General features: G+C 40.7%; 2 protein-coding genes across 2 annotated transcripts; both read right to left on the reverse strand.

The window, feature by feature from the left end:
• Positions 1 to 422: 422 nt before the first annotated feature.
• Positions 423 to 6,641, reverse strand: LLPH (LLP homolog, long-term synaptic facilitation factor). Its single transcript, XM_026092365.2, has 3 exons — positions 6,486 to 6,641; positions 6,120 to 6,303; positions 423 to 2,268 (listed from the first exon to the last, which is right to left on the reverse strand). Exons 2-3 carry the CDS (start codon positions 6,298 to 6,300, stop codon positions 2,105 to 2,107), a joined length of 345 nt encoding a protein of 114 aa, XP_025948150.2. The 5' UTR covers positions 6,301 to 6,303; positions 6,486 to 6,641; the 3' UTR covers positions 423 to 2,104.
• Positions 6,642 to 6,816: 175 nt separating this feature from the next.
• On the reverse strand, positions 6,817 to 15,046 carry TMBIM4 (transmembrane BAX inhibitor motif containing 4). Its single transcript, XM_026092364.2, has 7 exons — positions 14,877 to 15,046; positions 13,088 to 13,196; positions 11,703 to 11,808; positions 10,724 to 10,757; positions 9,254 to 9,371; positions 8,735 to 8,780; positions 6,817 to 8,164 (listed from the first exon to the last, which is right to left on the reverse strand). Exons 1-7 carry the CDS (start codon positions 14,971 to 14,973, stop codon positions 7,958 to 7,960), a joined length of 717 nt encoding a protein of 238 aa, XP_025948149.2. The 5' UTR covers positions 14,974 to 15,046; the 3' UTR covers positions 6,817 to 7,957.
• Between the last annotated feature and the right edge of the window lie 8,368 nt (positions 15,047 to 23,414).

Consider the following 23,414-nt stretch of genomic DNA (forward strand, 5'->3'; position numbering starts at 1 on the left):
AACTGGAACAACTCCAGAGAGGAGAGGATAAGGCAAGTACAGCAGTGCAGGGCTTGATTAAGATTAGGCACAGAGTATGGCTGTGCACCTAAAGAAAGTTAAATGGCTAGAGAAGATTACTGTTTTTCACACAGTATGTCTATTCTAAGCAGTTTCTTCTTCCTCAAGAAAAAAAAATGACTGAGAAGCTGTACATTTAACGGAGCATCAAACCGACAGTTTGATTATCTCCTCAGGAAAAGCTGTTTGCTTTCCCACAGGCTGTTGCTTGGAAGTAACCTGATTTACAAACAAAGATGTCAAAATAGCACTGTACTCACTCCACAGGAAAAAACAAATTGTTAGCACTTATTCCTAAGAAGCTCTGCTCCGCAACTCCCAAAAGCACTGCACATACATTAAGCAAAATACAGCCTACTGCATTAAAATAGTAAAGAAATACAAACTGACTATTTATTCCATTCAATTGCTGGGTAAAAATAGATTATGAACCTTAAATGAACATCTTCCTCCATATTAATCAATTTTAAAGCAGTATTAACCTAAATGCTAACATTTCATATCTGATACTGAAATCTAGACATATTTATCCTAACAAAAAAAAAAAAAAAGGACCACAAGGAGCATCTTCTATTTTTAGCAAGAGTATTATCAACCTGATGGAAATACTTTTAAGGTACAAATATAAGTTGTTAATGGCACACAATTTAGTAAATTTTAATCTATACATCTTACCAAGTCTCGTTAACTATCAATGTATGTGAAAACAGAAGAATCCTTTCCCCAACACTCAATAATTAAAAAGACCTATTTTTCCAGAAAAAGTAAATTTTCTATCAGGTTGATTTCTTTCTAGTGTTTTTTAGCACAGTATAAGACAGTGTAATTGTTTTTAAAAGGCTAAATCCAATTTCCTATGTCCAAGTTATCACGACAAACATATCACAATTTCTGTGCAATTACAGAAGGCAGATCCCATTCTTGGACAAAGTTGTACATAGGTAATGCTCTGTATCGATTAAGGAACCTTCAATAGGCAACACACTACAGGACTGGTACTGTAATTATTTCCATCCTTGAAATGAGAGACATTTTAAAAACACTGGCTTTCAGGGTAACTAATTCTTGGATCTGTCATCACATGTTACTGCCAAGTAATATGCAACCAACTGTAGCTAATCACATATAAATGGCATCTGTTATGCAATCATGCAATATTTTATCCCATGTCCACATCGTAAAACATGATAGATGAGTACCAGCTTAAGAGGAATATAAGGCTACTGAAAACACACATGGAAAAATAAATTCTCATTTACTTTACAGAAGTTTGGAAAAGGTTTTAGACAAAATTTACCTTTTACAATCTGTGCACTTGCATACTGTCAGATGGATAACAAAAGATCAGACCATTTTTTACTTTCAACTGTTCAGTTCCTATGATATTTCAGTTGCAAATAGTAGCAAAAACATCTTTGTTTAAACAGCCTTCTCTGAGAATTAAAAAAACCCGAAAATCGTGCTGGCACTTCTGACACTTTGTCTTTAGTTTTACAGAAAGAAAATTTCATGAAGCCTTGGTTTTGATTTCAGTGTATGATCTCTTCTAAGTTACATGTTAAGAGTCTGTTTTCATTAATTACCAGATGTTAAAAGCAACACAGATCAGCACAACAAAAGTCATTTTACAGAAGACTAAGGGATGCAGCCAGTTTACAGAATCCTGGGGTAAAATTACTAAAAGATAAGTTACATTAACAAAGACTACAGTGCAAAGACCATTTACAGCTTCATTATTTTTATGATTTCCTCAGCATTTTGAGTTTCCACATTATAAAAGATGAAGACCCTCCCCGCTCAAGAAAGCAGATAACCACAGATCTGTTCAAAGGCACTCAGCTTTTTTTTTTTTTTTTTAATTAGCCAGATATCAAGTTGATATTGCTTTCATCATTTGATGGCCTAATAGTCTCTTCAAAAGTTCAGGCAACACAACGATAAATTATACTCGGTGGCCAAGCCCGCCCCCCCCCCAAATCATGTACTTATTTGGGATCTTTATTTTGTAATTAAAATATTCACCATTTTACAAAATTTCTTGAGTCTACCAGGCTAAGCCTTTGGCCAACTTTGCCTTTTTTTTCCCTTTAACACGCTGCGCCTTGAGCTTCTTTTTCTGCCTGGAATTCATCCATATTGGGTATTGTCCATGCTGGTCTAGAAGAGTTTTTTTGTTTCTTTTATTATCTGTGTCCATTTTGCAGTCATCTGAAAATGAAAGGTATTTATAGTCAGTAAAATACATGAATCAGCTTCATAGAAGCTATTTTATTACTAGATTCACAAGCATGATAAAAATATCTCTACACACAACACTATTTGTACAGAAAGAGCTGAAGGCTTTATACATCAAAAGTGCTTTCCAAAACAATACAACTGCAACCAGGAACTTCAACAGCTGATAGTAAATTTGAAGAATTTCCCCTAAAGGCCCATGTCTGGGCAAAGCACCTTATCCTTCAGTCTGCCATCTGTTCCAGTACTGTGTGTCTAAAAACATTGTGTGTGGTCTCCATCAAAAGCTGCAACCATACAGGAAGCCATAAGCTTACTGAAACATATATACAATTAAACACTTTTTACGATGTAATGTTTAAGATCCAAGAAAGTTCTGAAAAAAATGTATTAATTTGAGCGGGAGATGAAGACAGGTAAGGAGGAGAATAGAGAGAAAAGCTGAAATACAATGATGGTATAAAGCATGAGCCAGTGATGCTACATTTGTCTCAAATAAGCAAGCACAAAGTCAAGTCTAACTAGAGGTAGAAAGAGAGGTTTGATCTCTAGGATCAGGAAGACTACATGTGATATGGTCACTCCTGAGAATGCTGTTCCCAGCTTGCTAAAACCACATGAACTGCATCTTTCAGTGAAACAAGGCTACAAGGGGAAAATCTTGTTCCTAAGTATAGAGTTGAACTGTACTCTACTATTTCATTTCAAACTTGCTTCCAGACCTTCCATATGCAACCTCAAAAGCTCCACCATGAACTTTTACAGAGAGAAAAAAAACCAAGACTTTCTGTTACGCCTATCTGATGTTGGAAGACGAAATTCATCAGGGTAACAACGCGCAGCCAACATGCTGTTTCAATAGAGGAAGCATGTCAGTATAAAGTGGATCATGCAGGCAGCCTAGAGGAATCTGCACCCCAGGGGTGTGCTTAGGGAGCCCTAACGCTGAGATACAAATACTTCTAGTCAGCAGAGAATCAGCACAGGGACCTATTGCTGGCTGGCACAACCAAAGGCCAATCTGGCAAGGGATACGCAGCAAGAGTCCCCGTTCCAGAGACCTCCTGAAACATCAGAGAAACACGACATGAGGCCTTCTTAATAGTGTTGTTTTCCAAATGTCATAGAAGGAGAGATGGCTTGCCCCAGACCAAAGTGCCAGATGTTGGGAGCAGGGCTAACTCAGAAAGGAGAGGGAAGTTTGAGTAGATGCGGAGAATGCAGAAACAGGCAGTGAGAACTGCTATGCTCATATAAAGTGCAATTAGCTGGCAGTTCAGAGCTAAACTATCACACTTCTTTCTCTAGTAAGAGTACCTAAAAGAAAGGATCCATGGTACCAAGCAGTGTGAATAACAAGCATCAGCATGAGTTACACCATGCAAAAATCTGTTGAATGTAAAGCAAAAAATAAGCCATCTCTCACTCTTATCCAAATTGAGACTTCCCAAACAAAGCAACAATCAACAAAAAAAAGGTCTATAGTAATGAACCAGGTTGTATAAATATTGGTTTGTTTGAGATCCTTTTGCCTTCAATCAATTAATTCATAACTTTATGTATGGTTAGTGTGGTAGTCAAGGATTTCTGTCAAAGTCAGCCTTTTCCTAAATATAAAACAGATATGAAAAAAACTACCGTCAACAACAACCCCCCCACACACATACACAACCTTAAATGCCCTATATAAGCTTCTTCTCTGGGTTCCTGTCCTATCATATGAGCACAGTTAAACTCTTAGGGGAACTGGCTTTTGATTGCAAACAAATATATCCACAATACACATCAGCTGCAACATTAACCAGACAAAGAAATACTCTTGAACAAAGAGTATCACTGTTTACATAGTGCAACTTTTTCACCATACTTTGCAATCTCAAGGATGCTGCAGAAATCAGGAGCAGGAAAAAACCTACTGAACAGAATGGAGGTCCAACCACATGAAGAAAACATATCAAAGGGGTGAAAGAAAGAGAAAGGGACAAAAAAAAGCTATAGAAGCAGGTACTAGTAATGGATTCAGCTATGATTATCTTCAAAGATATCTGCATGCCCACAAAGTTTTAAAAACAGCTGCTAAACTGTTTTTGACTGAAGGCCAGCCAGATCTTCCACCATTTTTTCTAATAACTTAAACCGAAAAAAATTATGTGGTGAGAAATATCCTGAAGTAACACAGGAAAATATCCCTAATGCACCTATATACTTTCTTAGGCTGGCAAAATATTCACCTATCAAGTATCTACCTGGACAAGTCTTTTCATATACTTTGGTCCTTCATAACATTTTGTAACAATGTAAATTTCCTTTTATCCAGAAAAAAGGATACCTCTCAAAGAGGACACTGCTCTTTATAAAATGTAGGAGTGTAATATTTTTGAGGCTGCTAACCCTCTACAAAGGCTGGGTGAAATTAGGTGAAATTGGCCATTGTGTACAAAAGTTACCAGCAGACATGGCAGGGGGTATAGGAATAATAAATAGACAGACATTTCCTTCAGAAACTGGGTTTAAAGATGAAGGTATTTCTTCCAGCTTCAGCATAAGTATCAAAAAGCTGATAATGTTCCAAAACATTTTGGAACTCCATTTGAAACAATCCTGTAAAGAACAACTTTTACATCTGGTTTACAAGACAAACCAGAACCGCAGTCTTCTATTTCCACATCCAATATAATTTACAGGCTCTTCTATTCAACCTCACATTCCCCTAGCTTTCCCAATTCCTGAACCACTGACAAAATTGGCTGCAAGACTGATAGTCATTACTAGCATTATTTCAAATCCTTGCTGAGACAATTCAACTAGTGTCTCAACAGACCTCTGCATCCCACATAAAAAGCTTAAATCAGCAACATCACAACAGCATAAGTGGCATAAGCTGGAGGAGAAGAGAATAGGGCTGATTTAGTTTGGACTGCAGTTTCAGCGAGGGAAGGCATCTTTTCTGATTCCTGTCTGGTACGTAGCAATTTAAAACCTTTATTTCCACTTAACCTGGATCACTTCTTTATAGACAAAATCCTGCACAAGGAACAGAGAGAAAGATGGCATTATCCATCAATGGATAAAAGCCATCCACTCCAATACTATGTGCAATGCAGCCTTAATCAGCATGCAAAAACAGGGTCCCTGCTGCCCTGACAATAAGATATTACATTTAAAAAGGAAGACTCACTCCATCTTTCATAAAATCTCTACAAAGTGATCTTAACTTTAGGCCCAACTTTTAAATTTTTGGTTTCCCCCTTAGACTGGAAAGGAAGTTATGTCCTATTTCTAGCTTAACAGCAAAGATGCTGATGTGACTGGAACAAACTGCTCAGGAAAAGTGATGAATTCTCATTCATCAGATGTCCTGACAAAAAGATGTCAATCCAGAAGAGACTACATGCTTTAAATCAAATGTTAATAAGTTCAGTCCACAAGCAACTGGATACAATACCTAAGTTGCTAGATGGCCAGATTCAACAATTTAATAGCACATTTTGGCTTTAAAAGATAAAGATTTTGCTTTTCAAATCACTGTTCTAAACCTTCAACAAGCAGAACTTTAGTCACAAGAGTGAAAATCAGAGGAATAATAACAACACTGCAGGATGTCCCTGCACTGGGAGGGCAGCAACAGGAAAAACTGGGGCAGTGCAAAGCAAGCTAAGAAAAGGGGGGATAAAAGGTGCCCTTGGCACATAAAAAGGCAGGTCTTGAGCAATCACCGGCGCGTTTGACACCCGGCCCGGACGAGGCAGCACCCCTCGGGGCCTACTCCGGTTTCTCTGCAAGGCCCCGTAACTTCAGCGCCTCCAAGCGACAGCCGAACTCACCCCCCTGCTGGAGGACTTTCTGCGGGGGGAGGACGGTCGCCACCTCCTTGACCTCCTCCATGACCACGTCGGCGTTGGTTCGCAGGATGCTTTTCAGCCTCTCCAGCTCCTTGGGCGCGTTCTTCTTCCTCTTCTCCGCCCGCATCTTCCTCTTCCATTTGCTCCTCAGGCTCTTCGCCATAACCTGAGGTGAGGGAGGGGGAAAGGGTGAGGTCGAAGGGGCCGCCCGCCGCGGGAGCGCCTCCGGAGAAGCCGTTAAGGCCGCGCGGGGCGCCGTTGCCGCGCCTCCCCCCCACACACACCCCAACCCCCCCCCCCCAACGGCCGGTACGCGCGCGCGCGCGGGGCACACCGACACGCACTCACCGCAGCCGCGCACGAGGCCCGCCGCCCACCCGCACGCCAGGCGCCGTCGCTGTCTGCGCACGCGCGGGCCGGCGCACGCGCGGCGTCAGGGGAGTCACGTGACGGCGAAGCCTTGCCTCCACAGAGCTTCCCCCACCACCACCCCCGCCCCGAGGTACAGCGGGCTCTGCCGTAAATCTCCTGGTGCGTCGGCACCTCCGCGTTTCAGGGGCACGTCCCGCTGCCGTATTTCCACGTCGGCCCGCCTGCGAGCTCAGCGCCGGTGCCGCAGGGCGAGGGGCGCCTGCCTTTGCAGGGCTGCGGGGATGGGCGGGCAAATGAACACATCCCCTCACAAGGAAAAAGTGAAGCTTTATTTTTGGCTACTTCCACACATTTCTCAACAAAACCTTAAGTCAGAAAAGAGATACCATCACACTGGCTCAAAACAAACAGTTTGCAGACTTCCTTTGTCAGCATCCCCCAGTAAAAACTCCAGCATGGAAAATACACACGGCCATGAAACGTCCCGGCTTTAAGGCCAGAAATACATATCACTTCACCTCTTTGTCACTGCTGTGACAGGTGAAAGGCAAACAGTACTTCAGACATCAACATTAAATATTTAAGCAAGAAATCAACTGAAAATGTTTTACCCTGCCTGCCATTTCAGCATTTCGACAGCCTGGAAAGCAGCCACCGTCACGGTGCTTCTGCCCAATTAGCAAGTGCTTGCCTGCCAACTGATGGTTTACATTTTTCATTCTCAGCCCCCTGAAGTTTGCTCCTCCACGGAGCTGCAAGGAAAGACTAAAGGTTTTCCAATTTTTACTGGCAGATAATTAATCTTAATATATGCAAGTCGGTAAGATGCCACATTCCATCTTTAAATGATTTTTCAGAATACTGAAAGATAAGCAATAAATTACTCTTAATAAATGAAGAACATTCTCTTGAAGTGTTTTAATACCCTCCCTGCTTACATAATAATATGAAAGCCTATAACAGGAATAGAACCTCCCTTTTAGAGAGGGTGTTCCATTTTACCAAACAAAAAAACAAAAGAAATGTTTAGCTTAGTAAGCCATTGCACAATGATAAACTGAGAATACCTTTATGCTATATGCATAAAACCCCAAGGGAAACATTTCCAGCAGCTACAGAATAGCAGATAGAGGCTTTCTGATAGCTTATTCTAGAGAAACCAGAAGCTGGCAAATGTTTTGATCATGAATTATGGAAAGTGCAAATTAAGTTAAGTAATTAAAGTGACTGAAATGGCTACATCTAACTAACACAGATATTCTGGAAAAGAATTGTCAGCTACACGAAAAGCCTTTCATTTCTAGGGAGGGATCAATATTCATGGAATGAAAAAGTAATAGAGATGCAGTCTCTAGAAGATAAAACTATACAGTTTGTAGATCACCCAAACTAACACTATTTAGGTACTTAACTTTATATATGCTATATTCAAACCATACTGCATTTGATTACTTTTTATTAAATGCCTCTAGTAAACGCAGCAGGTGTAAGAACAGATTGATGATGTCCAGGTAGAGATTGATTGCAGCCAATATGTACTCTTCAGGGGATAATTTGTGCATCAGCAAATGAGTGTCATAAATAATAAATCCACAGAACAGAAGCGCTCCAGCGGCAGCAAACACCAACTCCATTGTCTCACTATAAAAAAAAAGCTGGAGGCAAATGAAAAATAATAAGAGACATTTGTAAATTTCATTTTCTTTTTAACATAAAAATCTCTGCAAAAAGATATGCCAGATGTAAAACAGAGGTCTTGTGTCACTACAAGACAGGTAAAACATACTATCTTTTTACTGTTATATACATACAGACAAACATTACAATGACATTTTGATGTTCTTATTTCATCTAGTCCCCAGTTATACAGCCTCTTTAACTGGGTAAAGTATATCCTTGTAAGAGAGAGGAAGTTCTGGTCTCCAGAACAGAAGACAATTATCCAATTAAAACACAGCTATCTTCCCCATTCTTCCAGTCAAGTGACAAAACTGCCAGTCAACTGAAACACCACTTTTATACTAGCAAGAACAGCATCCAGCAACTTTGAATTTGCAATGAATGGTTAGAAGATCACAGCATAATCTGACAGTAATGAACCTGGCTGGGAATATTTTTTCATGAAAATATATTGAACTCTCCAAAACTTTTTTTTGTTACAGTATAAGTTAATAAAATATTTAAGTTGAAGAATATTTTTTAATCTTGAACACAAGGTATCTTACCCTCAAGAACCCTGAGATGATTAAAATCCACAAACAAGCAAAGAGGCTGGAAAAAAACAAAACAAAACTGTGAGCAACAATACTAACTTTGCTTAAAACCTCTTCCCTTCCCATTAAACCACTTCACAATATATTTGTTAAGTAAGTGTCCATAAATCTTAGATGTCAACAGTTCACTGGTTTCAGCAGTAAAACACTGTTGCAGACAGCAGTCAGAATTGATGGCTGAAATTTACTTTATATTTGAATCAACTCCCTTCTGTCTCAGCGACAAATCCAGATAAACTAGTCCTTTAGCATAGTACTACAGTTTTAAGAATCATAATCACACTAAGGAGTGCTATGCTAAAAAGGATTTCTTATCAAGAGAGCAGCACTGCATAAAATTAATAACTTAAGTAACACTCCCAACATTCACTTGAAGCGGGGTAGTTTCTATTCATCTGCACTAATTCTTATGTCTACAAAACTTGCTAAAAAAACAAAAAACAAAAAAACACACAAAATGCAACATCATACCCTGCTCCAAATTTGCTGAAGTCTCTCTTTGATTGCAAGGTATATGCAGTCAGTCCAAGGAATACAGCAGTAGTAAGAATAAAGGCTTGGAAGACGATGGATACATCGTAGAAACTCACTATAAACAAAAAGGTAAATTGTCATTTAAATAAAATAGGCTATGTACTTGCCATCTTTTAACAAAATGGAAGTTTAGACTTTAACAGATAGGAAAACAATCTTAATTGTGAACAAAGAAATAAAATTATGCCTGAACTTGTCTTTGCGCTTCAAGATGAATGCATAGGATGCACTGGCCCTTGCCCTCGCTAAGTTTGACATTTATGGTATAGCTGTAGCTCTCTTAAAAGGAGATAACAGATCTTCTGTACTCATAATAAAAACTGTATGTTAATCATTGACGTGCAAGACTGTAAGTAAAAAATTTTTTTGGAATTTTTCGTGACACTGATACAAGACAAAAATCACAACACAAGCAATCCTCGGAAAAAGCTCAGAAGAATTTTGACTAGGAGGGTAGGAAGGGAAAAAATAAGTAGGTGGAACCTTCCCCCTCCCCCCTTTCCTGCCTCCTTAATCTTCCCTTTCCCCAAATGACTCTTTTTTGCTGGAGGCCAGAAACCACAATGAAGATATTTCATCTTATGCTGGAAGCTATACTGCAAGGTGATACCGGGACTTCTTCCCTCTCCCCACACCCTGCTGGCCCTTGTGCCATTGCCTCCCTCAACAGAGGCTACAAAACTCTCCAACTCAACACAATTCTCTGGAGGAAAGAAGAGGGGGAGATGAAGACATTTTACTTGCAGATCAGCTCTGCTCCGCTGCAGCACACTAGTGGGAAGTGCCTTATAAGAAAGGGCACTACTAGCTGTACTGAAAGAAAAGGACAGCACAGCTCACTTCAGGTTTGTACAGTTTCAGTTCTGGATCACAGAAGCTATCCAGGTCTGGAAAAAGGCAGGAGATGGAAGTGAAACAGAATGAAGCCAGAGAAGGCCAGGAAGATTAGCATTACTATCCTGTATCAGCAACTAATAATCTTGTTATCACATACGTTCAGAATCCTAATATTGACATGGTATCATTATAGAAAAAGCACAAAGCTATTTAGTGTTAGCACAAGGAAAGCGAGGGGGGAAGAAGAAAGGATATTAAACACATTGCTGTAGTTCAAGAAAAAACAGAAACTTTTCTCCTATTATTGCCACTCCAGTCACTTGTGGTACAGTGGAACTGCAGAAATTACTATTTGCGTTTAATAGTTAAAGGGGGTTCAAAATCCAGCTTCCTCCCTTGATTTCCAGGTGTTTGCTAAACTCACATCACTGTCATTATAAATTTCAAACAGGGGATTTATTATCACTTTAGTCACATCTGGAAATCTCAGGTGGCAATGAGTGTAACATACTGAATTTATTTTCCAATTTCTGTAAGAAATCAGATAATAGAAGGATGACAATCATTTACCTGTAATAGCAACTGTCAGTGCTTCCAAAAGGGTCTACAAAAGTACAAACAAAAAATTGAAAGCGTTAAAAAAAAAAAAAAAACCCACAGAGGGACTTCATGTACAGTAAGTTCTATTCTGCTACACAATCCCAGTATGCATTACATAAACATGTTATTACATACAAAAATTTAACAAGAGGGCTAAACTTTCAACAAGATAGTGGCAGCCACTGTCTTACTATGCTAGAAGTTGTGATATACAAGAAGAATAGGACATAAATCAAAAATGAGTAAGAAACATCCCCTACAGAAAATTGTCGTCTTTATCTTCTACTCAGCACAGAGCATTAAGTAACGTGCTTATCACACTTAAAAACAATTGAGGGGGACATAAAATTTCCTCAGAGCTGCTATTATTAGATATGAACTATTTTCAGCTCTCTCTCTACTTTTCAACATTTGAAATACTGTCATCCAACATTCTTAAACTCTTATTAGACAGCTAAGTACATGCATCAACTCTCCCATCCACCCTTCTTTTGAAACAGAGCTGTAAATCAAATGTATTATTGACAAGTATTGGGCCCAAGGCTAGTATGGACCATGAGCTTTTCCTAAAAAGCAGTTTCAAATTAAGTTTCATTACAAGAAAATATGAAAAAATATTTACAACATGAACCAAAAGGTCAGAAACAAAGCTTTCAACCCACATCTTTTCTAAGCCAATGGGAGCAGCAAAATGTGTTAAAAAAAAAAAACTTGCTGAATCTAATATTCAACCTCTAATATTCTTCCTAGAAAGATGAGCTAGAGGCTATCAAGGAACAACCTGTGGACAGAACATCCAAACAATAATTCAAATTTTTATAAGTATACAGGAGGTCATGCAAGAAATACAAGAAAAACAAATTAGCCACCACTAGTTTGATTCAAGGAGTTGATCAAAGTGAAAAATATTTTAAGGACTATTAAAAAATGAATGTATATAGATACTTACAAATCCAAAAAGGAGGTATAAATTAACAGGATGTTGGTGTCTGTACAGTGTCAATGCTAAGATTATAGCAAAAGATCCAAATGCAGATATCAAAAGCAAGGCAGGCCTGTAAAATTTCATACAACAAAAATCATCGAGATTAAAATAAAATATCTGGAAAGCTAAGGAAGATATTATATCAAACCAAGTTCTTAAATGATCATCTGCATAAAGATACTGCTTTATATATCCAGAGTAAATATAAAGCAGCTTTTACAGTAAAACCACCCTAGAAGACACCACCTTAGATACTCAGGTAAAAATAGCACAGCTACAGGGAAAGATAATTTTTTCATATTGAAGTTACAAACTGTTCAAGAACCCATCACCTGGAGATGAGCCTCTATGAAGAGGAAAATATATCTGCACCAAACATATAGTTTTAAAGTGGATATGTAATATTTTGCCTATTTTAAAATTCCACATTCAGTGAACTGTTGTTCATAAGCACTTGAATGCAACAAGTATGGGTACTAATACCACTACAGAAAATCGGTACTGACCAGTAACTGCTGCTATAATTAAATCACTCAAGCAGCCCTCCAAGAAAAAAAAAAATAGACCAAAATAAAACACAAAAGTTCCAAGTGAGCAAGAGGATCTTCAGTGTTCAAATTTAAGTATAAACTCTAGTTTTACAAACTCTACTGTATACATTTATACAGAAACTTTCATACCACATTTGATGCTCCTTTATTAGAGCTATGAAGTAAGTGAAACTAAAAGCAAAGTCTGCAAGTACGCTTCAGAAAGTGAAATGAAAACAGAAATTGCACTCAATGCTCTCCTTTTTCCCCTAGTCTGTTCAGCACAGTTTATTGCTTTTGAGACTTGTTTTTTTTTCCCTCATGGCAATTTTAGAGGCAAGAAATAAATCCACAGGAATTTTAGAAGACTAGTTTTATGGGGGGAAAAAAAAAAGAAAGAAAAGGGGAATGGGGGAAGAAATGATTTGGCAGTTTGAAACAAGTGCCTAAAAGCAACAGTATTCCAGACAGAACCTAAGCGCAGATATTTAGGAAGACCATAAAATAAGAAAGGTCGCTAACTGAGATGTACTGCAACTGATGTATACATTCTCATAGCATAAATATTAATCACTAATTAATAAAGTCACTAATCATTAATTAAAAAATTAAAATAAATTCTGGTATCTACAGAAAAAAACAAGAATTGTCAGAGAAGAAAAGTTACATCCTAATCGGGTTCCAAAATTTCTACTACAGAATCAAAACACATAAACATACATATATAAATGTGATTAGGAATACAGAAGTGTTCCAGAGTGACTACACAAACTACATGTTACACACTGATAGACAGTTTCATTTCAGTTTAGTATCTACCTTTCATGCACAAATGTCTGAACTCCAGTACAGTACAGAAAAATTGCAGATGTGACTGTGGTCAAAAGAACTTGAACTGAGAGAATGCTGTAGACTTTCCGTAGAAAAGCTAGAACAAGGAAAATAAAAATCAAATACAAGTTTGCTCTGTGATATGGTACCATAAGAAACTGTTTATTTATTAAAAATAACAAAGAGAAAAGTCATAAGAAGCCATTTTTTCATAAAACTCTGATAAGGTATTCCAGGAAACACTACATTTATTCTTGGGGGTCATTATCTAAACAATAAGGATGACAAAAGGAATAAAATAGAATTCAGGAGCAATTTACTTCAGACTATTAAAACTACATAATCTCACTAAGAAATCACTTAAAAGTACACCTTCTCTATCACTTTACCAGGTCCATCTAATGGATTGAAATGAAGAAAGTTTAACTTGGAAGTTGCATGGGAGACAGCTATTTATTTTTAAAAAATAAGAAAAAACTTTATAGTAACACCTATTAGATTGGTTTTTGGTCATCTTAGACATCATTTACAATAGTGTGGAATTTTCATTGTATTGGACGTATTTCCACAGATACACACTGCTATAAAATTCCACAATTAAGCTAATAGGCTTCATAATTTTTGAGCGGAAGAGTGGCTCAGGACACTCCATGACTGCATATCATACAGATACTCTCAGTTTAGAATGGAAGGAAAGCGAGGCCATTAGGCAAAACGCTCTGAAAGGAAGAATAAGCTCCTAGTGAGAATCAATTCAGTTTTTAATGACACAGCCTAAACATGTTTAAGTGCCCTCATTGAGAGAGGCCGAATCAAGCTCAGCAAGGTTACCTGCAGCATGTAAAGTTAAATATACTCATAAGCCATAAGGGACTGGACCCTACTTTGTTGTAGCAAACAGAACATTGAAGCAGCCTGCTAGCTAGGGTACCCAGCTCCCTACTTTAACAAATGCAGCAGCAGTTTTGCTAATGGTAAGGCCTTCCCACATATTTCCCATGGTATCATTTTCCAAACAAGCTAGGACTTCCATAAGTCTTCCATTTAACAGAAACATTTAACAAAAAATTCACAGCACACAGCCACATTTGGACCAAAATGTATCCAATAACAGGACAACCACTTTAGCAAGGATTGCTGAGAAGACACCTGCTGTATTTAACACATTTCAGACCTCTGTATTAACAACAGAGCCATATTTCATGGTCACTAGTATAATCTTTTAGCACCCAAACGCTTAAGCTGAAGGGATGACATTTTAACCTCCACAGCAGAAATTCAAAACCTGCAGCCTCGCAGGTAATTAAACTATTCTAATTATGGACACCAGCTTTAACGTTTATACCTCTTGCATACCAAAGTTCAAGCTTCAAAACGGAGCAGTGTGAGGCAAACTAAGTTTGAATTTGTATGGGTTTAACCCCTCTCATAGAAAGACCCTCCTCCCCATATAGTGACACGATAAAACCCAGCCCTTTTCCGACCACTGATCTTTCTCTCACCCCCTTTGCTTCAAATGGATTAAACGACGCCCAGGCTCCCCACACATTCAGGCAGCCCTCACCCAGAAGGTTAAAAAGGCTCCATAAAACCTGAATTAAGCTAAACTCAAGAGCGACGGGGCAAACAGAGGGGCCCCCGGGCCGCACCGCCGGGCCGCACCCCCTGCGACAGCGGGGCAAGGGCAGGCGGCAGCGGCCTCTCCGCAAGCGCCGGAGGGAACCGCGGGGAGGGCGCCGGAGGCACCTTGCTCGTCCCTCCTCGCCCCAGCCCCTACCCATGCGGATGTGGACGCTGGCCGAGGCCACGTTGCTGCCGTAGTTGAAGTCATCCTCGATGGAGCTCCGCGGGTAGCGCTGCTCCGCCGCCGCCATCGTCGCCGCCTCCTCACCGAGCAACGGCAACAACGCCTCGCTTCCGGGCGACGCAGCGGCGCTCCGCAGCGCCGAGCCGGCCACGCAGTCGATCGGCCGAGCTCATCGATCGCCATCGCCGCCGCCGCCTGGCGCAGGGGGCGCTGTGGGGGCGGCAGCGGCCAACGTGGCCAACGGCTGCCGGCGTAACGGCTGTCCGGGGCAGTGGGTGCCGCCGGGTGCGGGGGAGCCTAGGCGGCGGGGGTGCGGCGGCGTTTGTTTTTTACATAGATTTGCTTGAGTAGAGTAGGATTTTTTTTTCCTACGCAGATTGCTTCATTAAACTGAGCTATATTGACCCAGGTCTGCCCTGCGCATTGTTTGTGTTGGCTTAAGGAAGCGTTGTATTTCTGTTTATCGTAAACTTGTTTTCCTCGTTTCTATTTTGAAGGCTGAAATGTTGCAAAGGAAGTTCCTCCGACTGAAAAAAACCCCAGCCCTCTGAAATGATTCACTTGTCACTGTTCTGCAGAAGCGGTTCTCCAGCGGGCCAGGGCTACTTATGGCTGTGAATGTGTAGTTGGGTTCAGCCATAAGTGATAAAGGGGGCCTTGGGCATTAGCGTTCACTATCTTTATATATCCACTTAGAGCTGAGCTCAGCTTCTTTAAATGCTTAATGCAAAGTAGAATCTTACTCAGGCTTTCTCCTAATTATGTGCCTTGTCCTTCAAAGTAAACTCATCTTAATTGACTAGAGTACAAAGATGCTTAGCATTTCTCAGAAATCACTTAGCACTTTGCACCATCAGCAGTAAGAGCTCATGCCTTATAATTATGGAATTGCCCCAGCAAAGTTACCCAAAATTGTAATTTCCCATTTACGAATCCACAAAAGATACAATTCTGGGTGATGTGATGGGGAACACAAAATGTTATTTCTTAACTTGTGAATGTTATCTAAAGCATACCAGGAAACTGAAGTGATAGACACTTCAGAAATGTATGTAATAGATTCAACTCAGATAAAGTGGTTTTGAAAATTGAAAAATTGTGGCTTCTAATGTACTCAGAGTCTCAGGGGAGAAGTAAATAAATTATATGATTCTGTGATGAAATAATTCTGAGCAAAGTTCTTCCACTGAGTTGACTTAAGCTATTACATTTCAGTCACAGATACAAAAATTATGAACATTATTTTATATTCCAGGAAGTATTTATGGCTCTCCTAACGTCATTTTGCATTTTAGCCGCTGTAGAGCAGGATCTTTCAGCTTTAATTCTGAATTCTGAGATTTATGCAGTTTGCACTGTTGAACAGTAACTCTGTTGAAATAATTACGCTATCAGCTTTATTGTGAATCCCTTTGTAGAAAACACCAGTGATGTTCTCTTGGAACAAGCACTTAGAGTTCTGGGCAAGCTTCTGGTGATGCTTTCTCCTGATACCTATGGTGTAATTTCCTTTAAAACACCACTTACCAGAATCCGCTCAATTCTGTACCTAAACTAGTAAAGTCTCATGACTCTTGTCCTGACATCTCAAGATTTATGTGTTGGGTTTGGGAGCAAATGTTGTTTTCACACAGGTGGAGTATAGCTGCATGCTGAGGAGGAGAGAGCACTGCTTGCTGAATACAGAGATCCCGACAGATGTTAATGTCCAGACACTGAAGCAAACAGGTTTGTAATCACATAGTGCTTTGGCTTTGGCCATCAGCAGCTGTGGCGCAGAGATGGTATGCATGAAGGAGAAGGAAGATGAAAGCTGTAAGCTACTTGTGACGAATGTTTCCTGGAGAGAAAGTGGAATACCATTTCAGGGCTTTTAGAAATGAGCGCTGATCCAAGGGAAAGGATCCTGCAAGGACCCAGAGCATGGTGCTGACAGAATTTCCACATGACAAAAGCCTACAGATTCTGAGTGCTAGCTTTCATATGTGACAGGATAACACCAAACTGGCATTCAGGTTCACAGCCTCCTGCAGCTAAGTCTGGACCTTTATGTTCCCAGTTAGGTATCTTGCTGATGCTCTCCCACCTTTTTCGCAGTGCTAGATATTGCCAGTCAGCATAATCTGTGATTCCTCGTGCAAGTCAACATAGGAACCATCACGTATTAACTTTGCCACCCCAGATACTGGCCATCACCAGCAACTGGCTAGTCTCTTGGTAGTCTGTACACTGGCTGCCAGGAAGGTTGCCTCAGATGCATGCTGCTTGGAGTTTTCACGCTACAGGTCAGAACATTTTGTAGGGCAGAAGACACTGCTGATGGATTTATATCATAGAGGCTTCTGAACTGTATGTTCATTCATGGCCTCAAGCCTTTGAGTTGATTAGAAGAAAAGAATGATTTTCAGTATTGCTCCCAAGCCTGACTGAGGAGCAGTGACATAAGGTGAGCTGAAAACAACTGCAGTGATAAGCTTTTGTGAAATTGCTGTCTTTTTTTTTTTTCATTAAAAACCAGCATTTTTGTTATCAGGACTATAGTGAACTTTATTGAAGTTGCAGTTCTCCCTTTTAATATGAGAGGCTGTTTATTCCCTGCTTCTGTGACTTAAAAGGGCATTTTTTACATATTTGTATAGTAAAGAATACTTGCTCAGCAGCACCTTGAGTACCTGCTACCATGCTTTTGGAAGGCTGAAAAAAAAGTGCCACTTTACAATGAGGCTGAAAACTGCTGTGCACTATTTACCTCACGATAATTGCTAGCTATTTGGCAGAGTCTGCGAAAGCAGTAGACAGCCTCACTTCGGGGTGGGAAAACAAAAATTTCAGGGCATTACAATAGAATAGAGTCCTGCACGCTGTTGCAAATAGTCTGGATGTAGGGCAAGTTTTGCTGACCGTGCCTACTTAAAAGCTAGGATCTTAAAACAATTAAGGAGATTTTTAATGCTTTGTAGGATATGATAAATGTATGTATACCCATTCAATGGTAGTTTTTTATGTTATACTTGAGTTTATCTGTAATATTTTATTTGAAAATGAATTTTATTGTACTTAGGAGGATGATGTCATTTCAAGAAATGTCAGCATTCCTCTCAAATACAACCTTAGTGAACATCAAACACTATGAGTAATAAAAACATTTGCTTAACAAAGCTGTACTGATTTTTACCCATAGGGATATATGCCATTACATAAAGCAGTGCAAACAGTACAACCTTTCTGCAGTATCACATTGTATATGTGGAACACATGTCTACGAAAGTGCATTGAATGTGTTTGTGATTTAAGGATATCACTGTGGAATTTCTGCCTGAAAGCTTTGTCTCGGGTTTAGGATGGCAAAGAACAAAGATATCACTTCAACTGTAGCACCAAAAGCAGAGTCCCCGAGTTTTCTTCATTTTCATGAGACAGGAACAGAGTCAGGTGTGCTGGTGAGTGGACTGGAGGGAATCGCAAGAAGCCCCGTCTGCCTCTGTTGGTTCAGGGCACGGCTGGGCTGGGAGAGATGGGCTGGAGCTGCTCACTCACACTCCCTCCCGCGTGCCTGTCTGCCTTCGCATTGGCTTTAGCAGCCGCTCTCTGGCTAAACTCTCCTTAACTGCCGGGTTTTCTTTCTCTTTACAGGAAGAGTTTCTTTGTTCTTCTTGCCGTTGCTTGTATCCATCCATCTCTTTTCTGGAAGAATATACCTCCTTTCCTCTGTTTTCTCTGTTCTTTTCTGTGATATTATTCAGTGATGACCAAGCAACACATTGGGATAGTCTGTCTTAAGGAAGAGAAGACTAAAGGAGAGACATAGTAGCCTTCAAATACTTTACAAAAGGCTGTTGCAATTCTCCAGCTCCGTAGAGGGTATCAATTAAGAGGCAGTGTGGCTTAAACTATAGTAAGGAAGATTCAGGGTGAAAAGTTGAAAACTTCCTAAGAGTAAGCAGGGTAAAGCAGTGGAATAGTTTGCCTGGGGCTTAGGCACAGGTTAGGAGATAGGAGTTTACAGGAAATAGGACCACCCATGCACGTACTTTTGGGCACTCACCTTCCATGTGGAAGATGTTCATCTGATGTAAGCCACCAAGAAGCAGTAAAGAGCTTATTCGGAAAGGCAAGAGCCAGAGCAGCAAAAGATTCGATGAGGTTACTCACAAGTACAATCTGCCAAGGTTGCTACAGAATGGGAAGGGAAAAGTTATTTACAGCTGCAATACTGATAAGCCCTGCAGTTTTCATGCCAAAAGAGAGCATCATCCTTGTCTTAAGATTTTTTTCTCTGACTTGCAGGCACACACACAGTGCACTGTACAATGAGGACTGCTCTGGAGTGACTGTACTGAGCCGAGGTTTAATAACACTGAGTCTCTCTGCCTGGCTGAGCGCTTTCAATGTCTACGCAATTTTCCATTCCTCACTTTGGAAAGTATACCTTATAAAATGCTAAATATACCTTATAAAAAACAAAGTATGTTTTACATTGCCTTTCTTTTCTGTATTTGATGTTTCCATAAACATACCTCCATCACGCTATTTTTATTTGAAACTGCTGCAGTCCTACAGTGCCGTGTATAGAACTGGGTAGACACCATCACTCCGAGCGCCTGCCTGCAGGGGTGAAAGAGCCTTCTGTTCTCCAGGCTCCGCTTTGGGCTCCCACGCGGGGAAAAGCAGCTCTTTCTCGCTGGAGCCCTGGTTGAGGTCCATGGACTCCTCTGTGCCTTTTGTCTACGATATACATAACTGGTAGCCTTGCTGGAAAAATTCCATCTGGCACTCGGAGGTACCTGGGCACTTGGAGCACTGCCAGGATTCTGCTCCTATCCAGAGGTTTGTTTTTAAATAATTGTGCCAGAGCCCCTTTGTTTGCTGCAGCTCTGAGCAGTGTTCCCAGAGTGACCCCTCGCAGCATCACTTTGATATACATCTGTGTATCTTCACAGAAGCACGGCTGTTGCTACGGCAGGACTCAGCCGTCTCCCCTTCCCAGATCGCAAAGTCCATGACCCCTGCATGGCTCCGTACGAGTGCGGGAGATGTGACTGCTGTAGCACTGCTAGAAGGCAGGGCGTGCGGTTCCAGGAGTGCGCAGTCACAAACGGGGCCCCATGGCTGCCTGCCAGCGTTTCGGCAAGGAGGTAACATCCGGTAAATTTGCGTTCAAAACAGAACAGCGCACACGGTTCAGGCATGGAGCAACGTGGCTCAACACAGGAGAGACGTTCATTTGTCTGATTATATGGGCACCTCCACCATTAATCATTGATTTATCCCAGAATGAACTTTGTCCACTTAATTTCCAAGTAGATTATGGAATTTACGGAATAGCTGGCTAGTTAAGTTAGAAGGTTAGTTGTGTTGGGTGATCATGAGAAATCTTCATCTGAAGAAACAAAGAGTTACAGTGAAATTACTCTCACTCAAAGTAAGAAGTTCTCTGTGAGAAGTGGAAACAACCTCACAATTGCAAAGTTTTTCTAAATTGTTTCTCTAAAGGTACAGGACATAGTCACTGCCAAATTGTAAAAATGTTCTTACAGGGCAGGAGAATAGCATAAAGAAACTCGGACAGATGTGCCATCTGTTGCTCTAAAATCCCTGATGGTGAATTTTTAAATCCTCAAATCAAGGAAAGAGCTTATCTTCTTTAATACGTACAGTTTCATGAGAAAGGCTCTACCCTTTAGCAATCAGCTGGCCAGGCTGACCTTTCATCCTTCCAGGATGAATTAGTTCTCCGAATGTTCCTGCAGTTTCCCATAGCCCTTAGCTTTGCGTAATGACACATATATTCTTTTTCCTGTTAAGTCCCATCTACATTATAGAATATTTCTTTGTACATGACTGACCACAACTTGATTAGCTCCTTTTTTTTTTTTTTTTTAAAAATGTTTGTATATTGTTTATAAGACATGCCAGGTTAGGTTTGGGTCTTGGGCTCACAACACACCAGAGATCTCGGATGCGCTAAGATATGGGCTGCAGCTGGGAACTGAGCTTTCTGGTGGCACTGGACTATAAATGTGTGTGCTACAAGCCTACCTGCTAGAGAGCATGATGTGGGAGTTACCTGGGTGCACTGACTGTACATTTATTCTAAGGATTGTGAACAGCTCTTGAACAGATGTATCAGTTTGAATTATGTGTTTTTGTGAGACTCTTTGAATGCGATCAGGGTAGGTATGTTTCCATTCGGAAACATGACTTCAAGCTCAATGTATCTGCAGTTAATAGATTAGTGCTAGTAGTTAATAATTTAATCCCAGCATTGAAAGTATTCTCCCAAGGTATTTGTCCATTTATGTAAGTCTCTTTCATATGTTTCAAGGATACAGTTTTATTTTGACAAGCTGAGGTATTTATATTCTGAGGTCAGGATCAGGCTGCAAGCTGTCTTTTGCCTATTATCCCATCTTTGTTATTCTAGTAACTGCTGAAGTTGAAAAAAGAGCATTACCATTTTATTCCATGTGTATTACCAAGTCCTGTGGTAAATATAGCGTGCTACACTGACAGCACGATTATAGGCATTTCTTCCTTTTTTACTTTTTTTACATGGAGGTAATGTTACAAACGAAACCAATTTAATAGCTGTGCTGCCTTGTGAAATAGAAGGGGTAGCATTCTTGAATTTGTTTCTCTCAGTGAAGCATCAGAACATACTATGGTTTGAGTCTGATATTGTTTTGTTCAATTTCAACTTAGCAGGAAAGGCTGCTGGAATTTTGGGAGTGCTGCATGGAGTCTGCTAATAAAAAAATTAACTGCTCTTTTTATACAAATTCTAATGTGCTTTTATTGTTTTCATTGGACTGCCAACATCACCTATAATGGCTGAAATCATCCAAAATCTGTGTGTACTTATGCAAATTAACGTATCTAAACCTTTGAGCTTATTTTCTCATTAACACTTTTAATTCTTTTTTTCCTCGCATTTGGAAAAGTTGAGGTCAGATTTGCTTATTTCTGTTTCTGAATGTCTAGGCCAATAGGATCCTGATAAGAACTCCCATGTGTAACAGTAACAGTCTGTTTGCTGTTAAAGGAAAAAATCCTGAATTTAAACAGCAATGGCTTTGCAGCTGATTGTCATGTCTACTCTGCAGAGGTTGAAGAGCGGGATTCAGCTCCTGATGGAGACAACTGCATTTAGGCATCTATGAATGGGTATCTACATGTGTGCTAAGTGTCTAAGCAACCGTGACTGTCAGTGGAAACAGGGGTGGCATTCAGATGCCTGAACACAGGTGTCTGGTTCATTTTACGGCCCTGAGGGTATCTACCTCACCTCTGCTTGCTCCTCCAGAAAGGCACTGGCTTTCTCTAGATCCACTGTCATATGTGCAAAGCTGTGCAGATGCCTTAGACACCCCAGAGTTTCCTAAAATGCACCAGGTGCCAATGTTGAAGCAATGGCACCCTGCCCCTTAGAGAGCCATCCAGAGGCCCAGTGACTAGGGGCGAGTCAGAGTGGCAATTTAAAAGTATTTCAAGTATATTTACATAGGTCTAAAGTGATTGTCTGGTCAGCAAATCACTTCTAACAAAGAAGAAGTGACTGCATACTGTCTTCTCTACTTGCTTCTATGGTCTTAATGTAGTTTTGATTCCTAATTCTTCTCCTCCTTCTGCCTTCCAAGCAAGATGATGGGAATCGTTTAGAAGAAAAATGATTATGTGGAACAGACTGTGGTAATGTAATCTGACTGGAGAAATCCAGGAAGAAGTGGATAATGGAAAAAGAAGAAAAGGAATATGAAGCACATTAAAACTAGGGGGGGATTATGATAGCCTGTTAGTATTTGACAGACCTAAATAATGCTTGTCAGAGAGGAAGATAACAATCTGGGTTCCTAGGCAGTGCTGCATATATGCAGAAAATTACACCGAAGTAGTTCAACAAAAACTGTGCTTGGAAAACAAGCTTGGAAGACAATGACTATATTTACAAGTAATTTAAAATAGTTCTCTTTTATTACTAATGTCTACTGCAGCCCCACAGTCAGTCCTCGCCAATGTTGAGGAGGACTGTGGTCTCCCGCTCAGCCTCACACCTTGCGTGGGGCTGGTGCCGGGCAGTCACCTCCCCTCCTGCCTCTGGCAATTTGCTGCTCCCTGGCTGTCTGCCTGGCTTGGTCCTGCCCTGCACATGGTGGCCACCTTGCCTGGCCTCATATTGCCCTGGCTGTGTGGGGCCACGAAGGGGTGTTGGGTGGTGAGGGCGAGTTGAGTGGTGAGAGGCTGTTGGGCTATGACGAGCTGTTGGGTTGTGAGGGGGTGTTGGGTGATGAGGGGACCTTGGGTGGTGAGGCAGCACTAAGCAGTGAGTGTCCATAGAGAGGTGAGGTGGCCTTGGGCTGTGAGGAGATGTTGGGTCATGAGGGGGTGTTGGGAGGTGAGGGACCATGGAGTAGTGAGGGGCCACTGGGCAATGAGATGGCTGGTGGGTAGTGGATTGTGCAGGCATGGTGAGAGGGCATTGGGCAGTGAGGGGTTTGTTGGGCCATGAGG

The sequence above is a fragment of the Dromaius novaehollandiae genome, chromosome 1 (genome assembly GCF_036370855.1).
Source record: "Dromaius novaehollandiae isolate bDroNov1 chromosome 1, bDroNov1.hap1, whole genome shotgun sequence".
NCBI lineage: Eukaryota > Metazoa > Chordata > Aves > Casuariiformes > Dromaiidae > Dromaius > Dromaius novaehollandiae.

Bases quoted from the DNA above. Each gene is read 5' to 3' on its own strand.
- TMBIM4 (XM_026092364.2), bottom strand. From the start codon at position 14,973: ATGGCGGCGGCGGAGCAGCGCTACCCGCGGAGCTCCATCGAGGATGAC. The intron at 9,372-10,723 runs GTAAATGATTGT...TTTTGTTTATAG, and splicing joins ACTGACAGTTGCTATTACAG to TGAGTTTCTACGATGTATCC. The intron at 8,165-8,734 runs GTAAGATACCTT...ATTTGCCTCCAG, and splicing joins TCATCTCAGGGTTCTTGAGG to CTTTTTTTTTATAGTGAGAC.
- LLPH (XM_026092365.2), bottom strand. From the start codon at position 6,300: ATGGCGAAGAGCCTGAGGAGCAAATGGAAGAGGAAGATGCGGGCGGAG. The intron at 2,269-6,119 runs GTGAGTTCGGCT...TTTCATTTTCAG, and splicing joins GAAAGTCCTCCAGCAGGGGG to ATGACTGCAAAATGGACACA.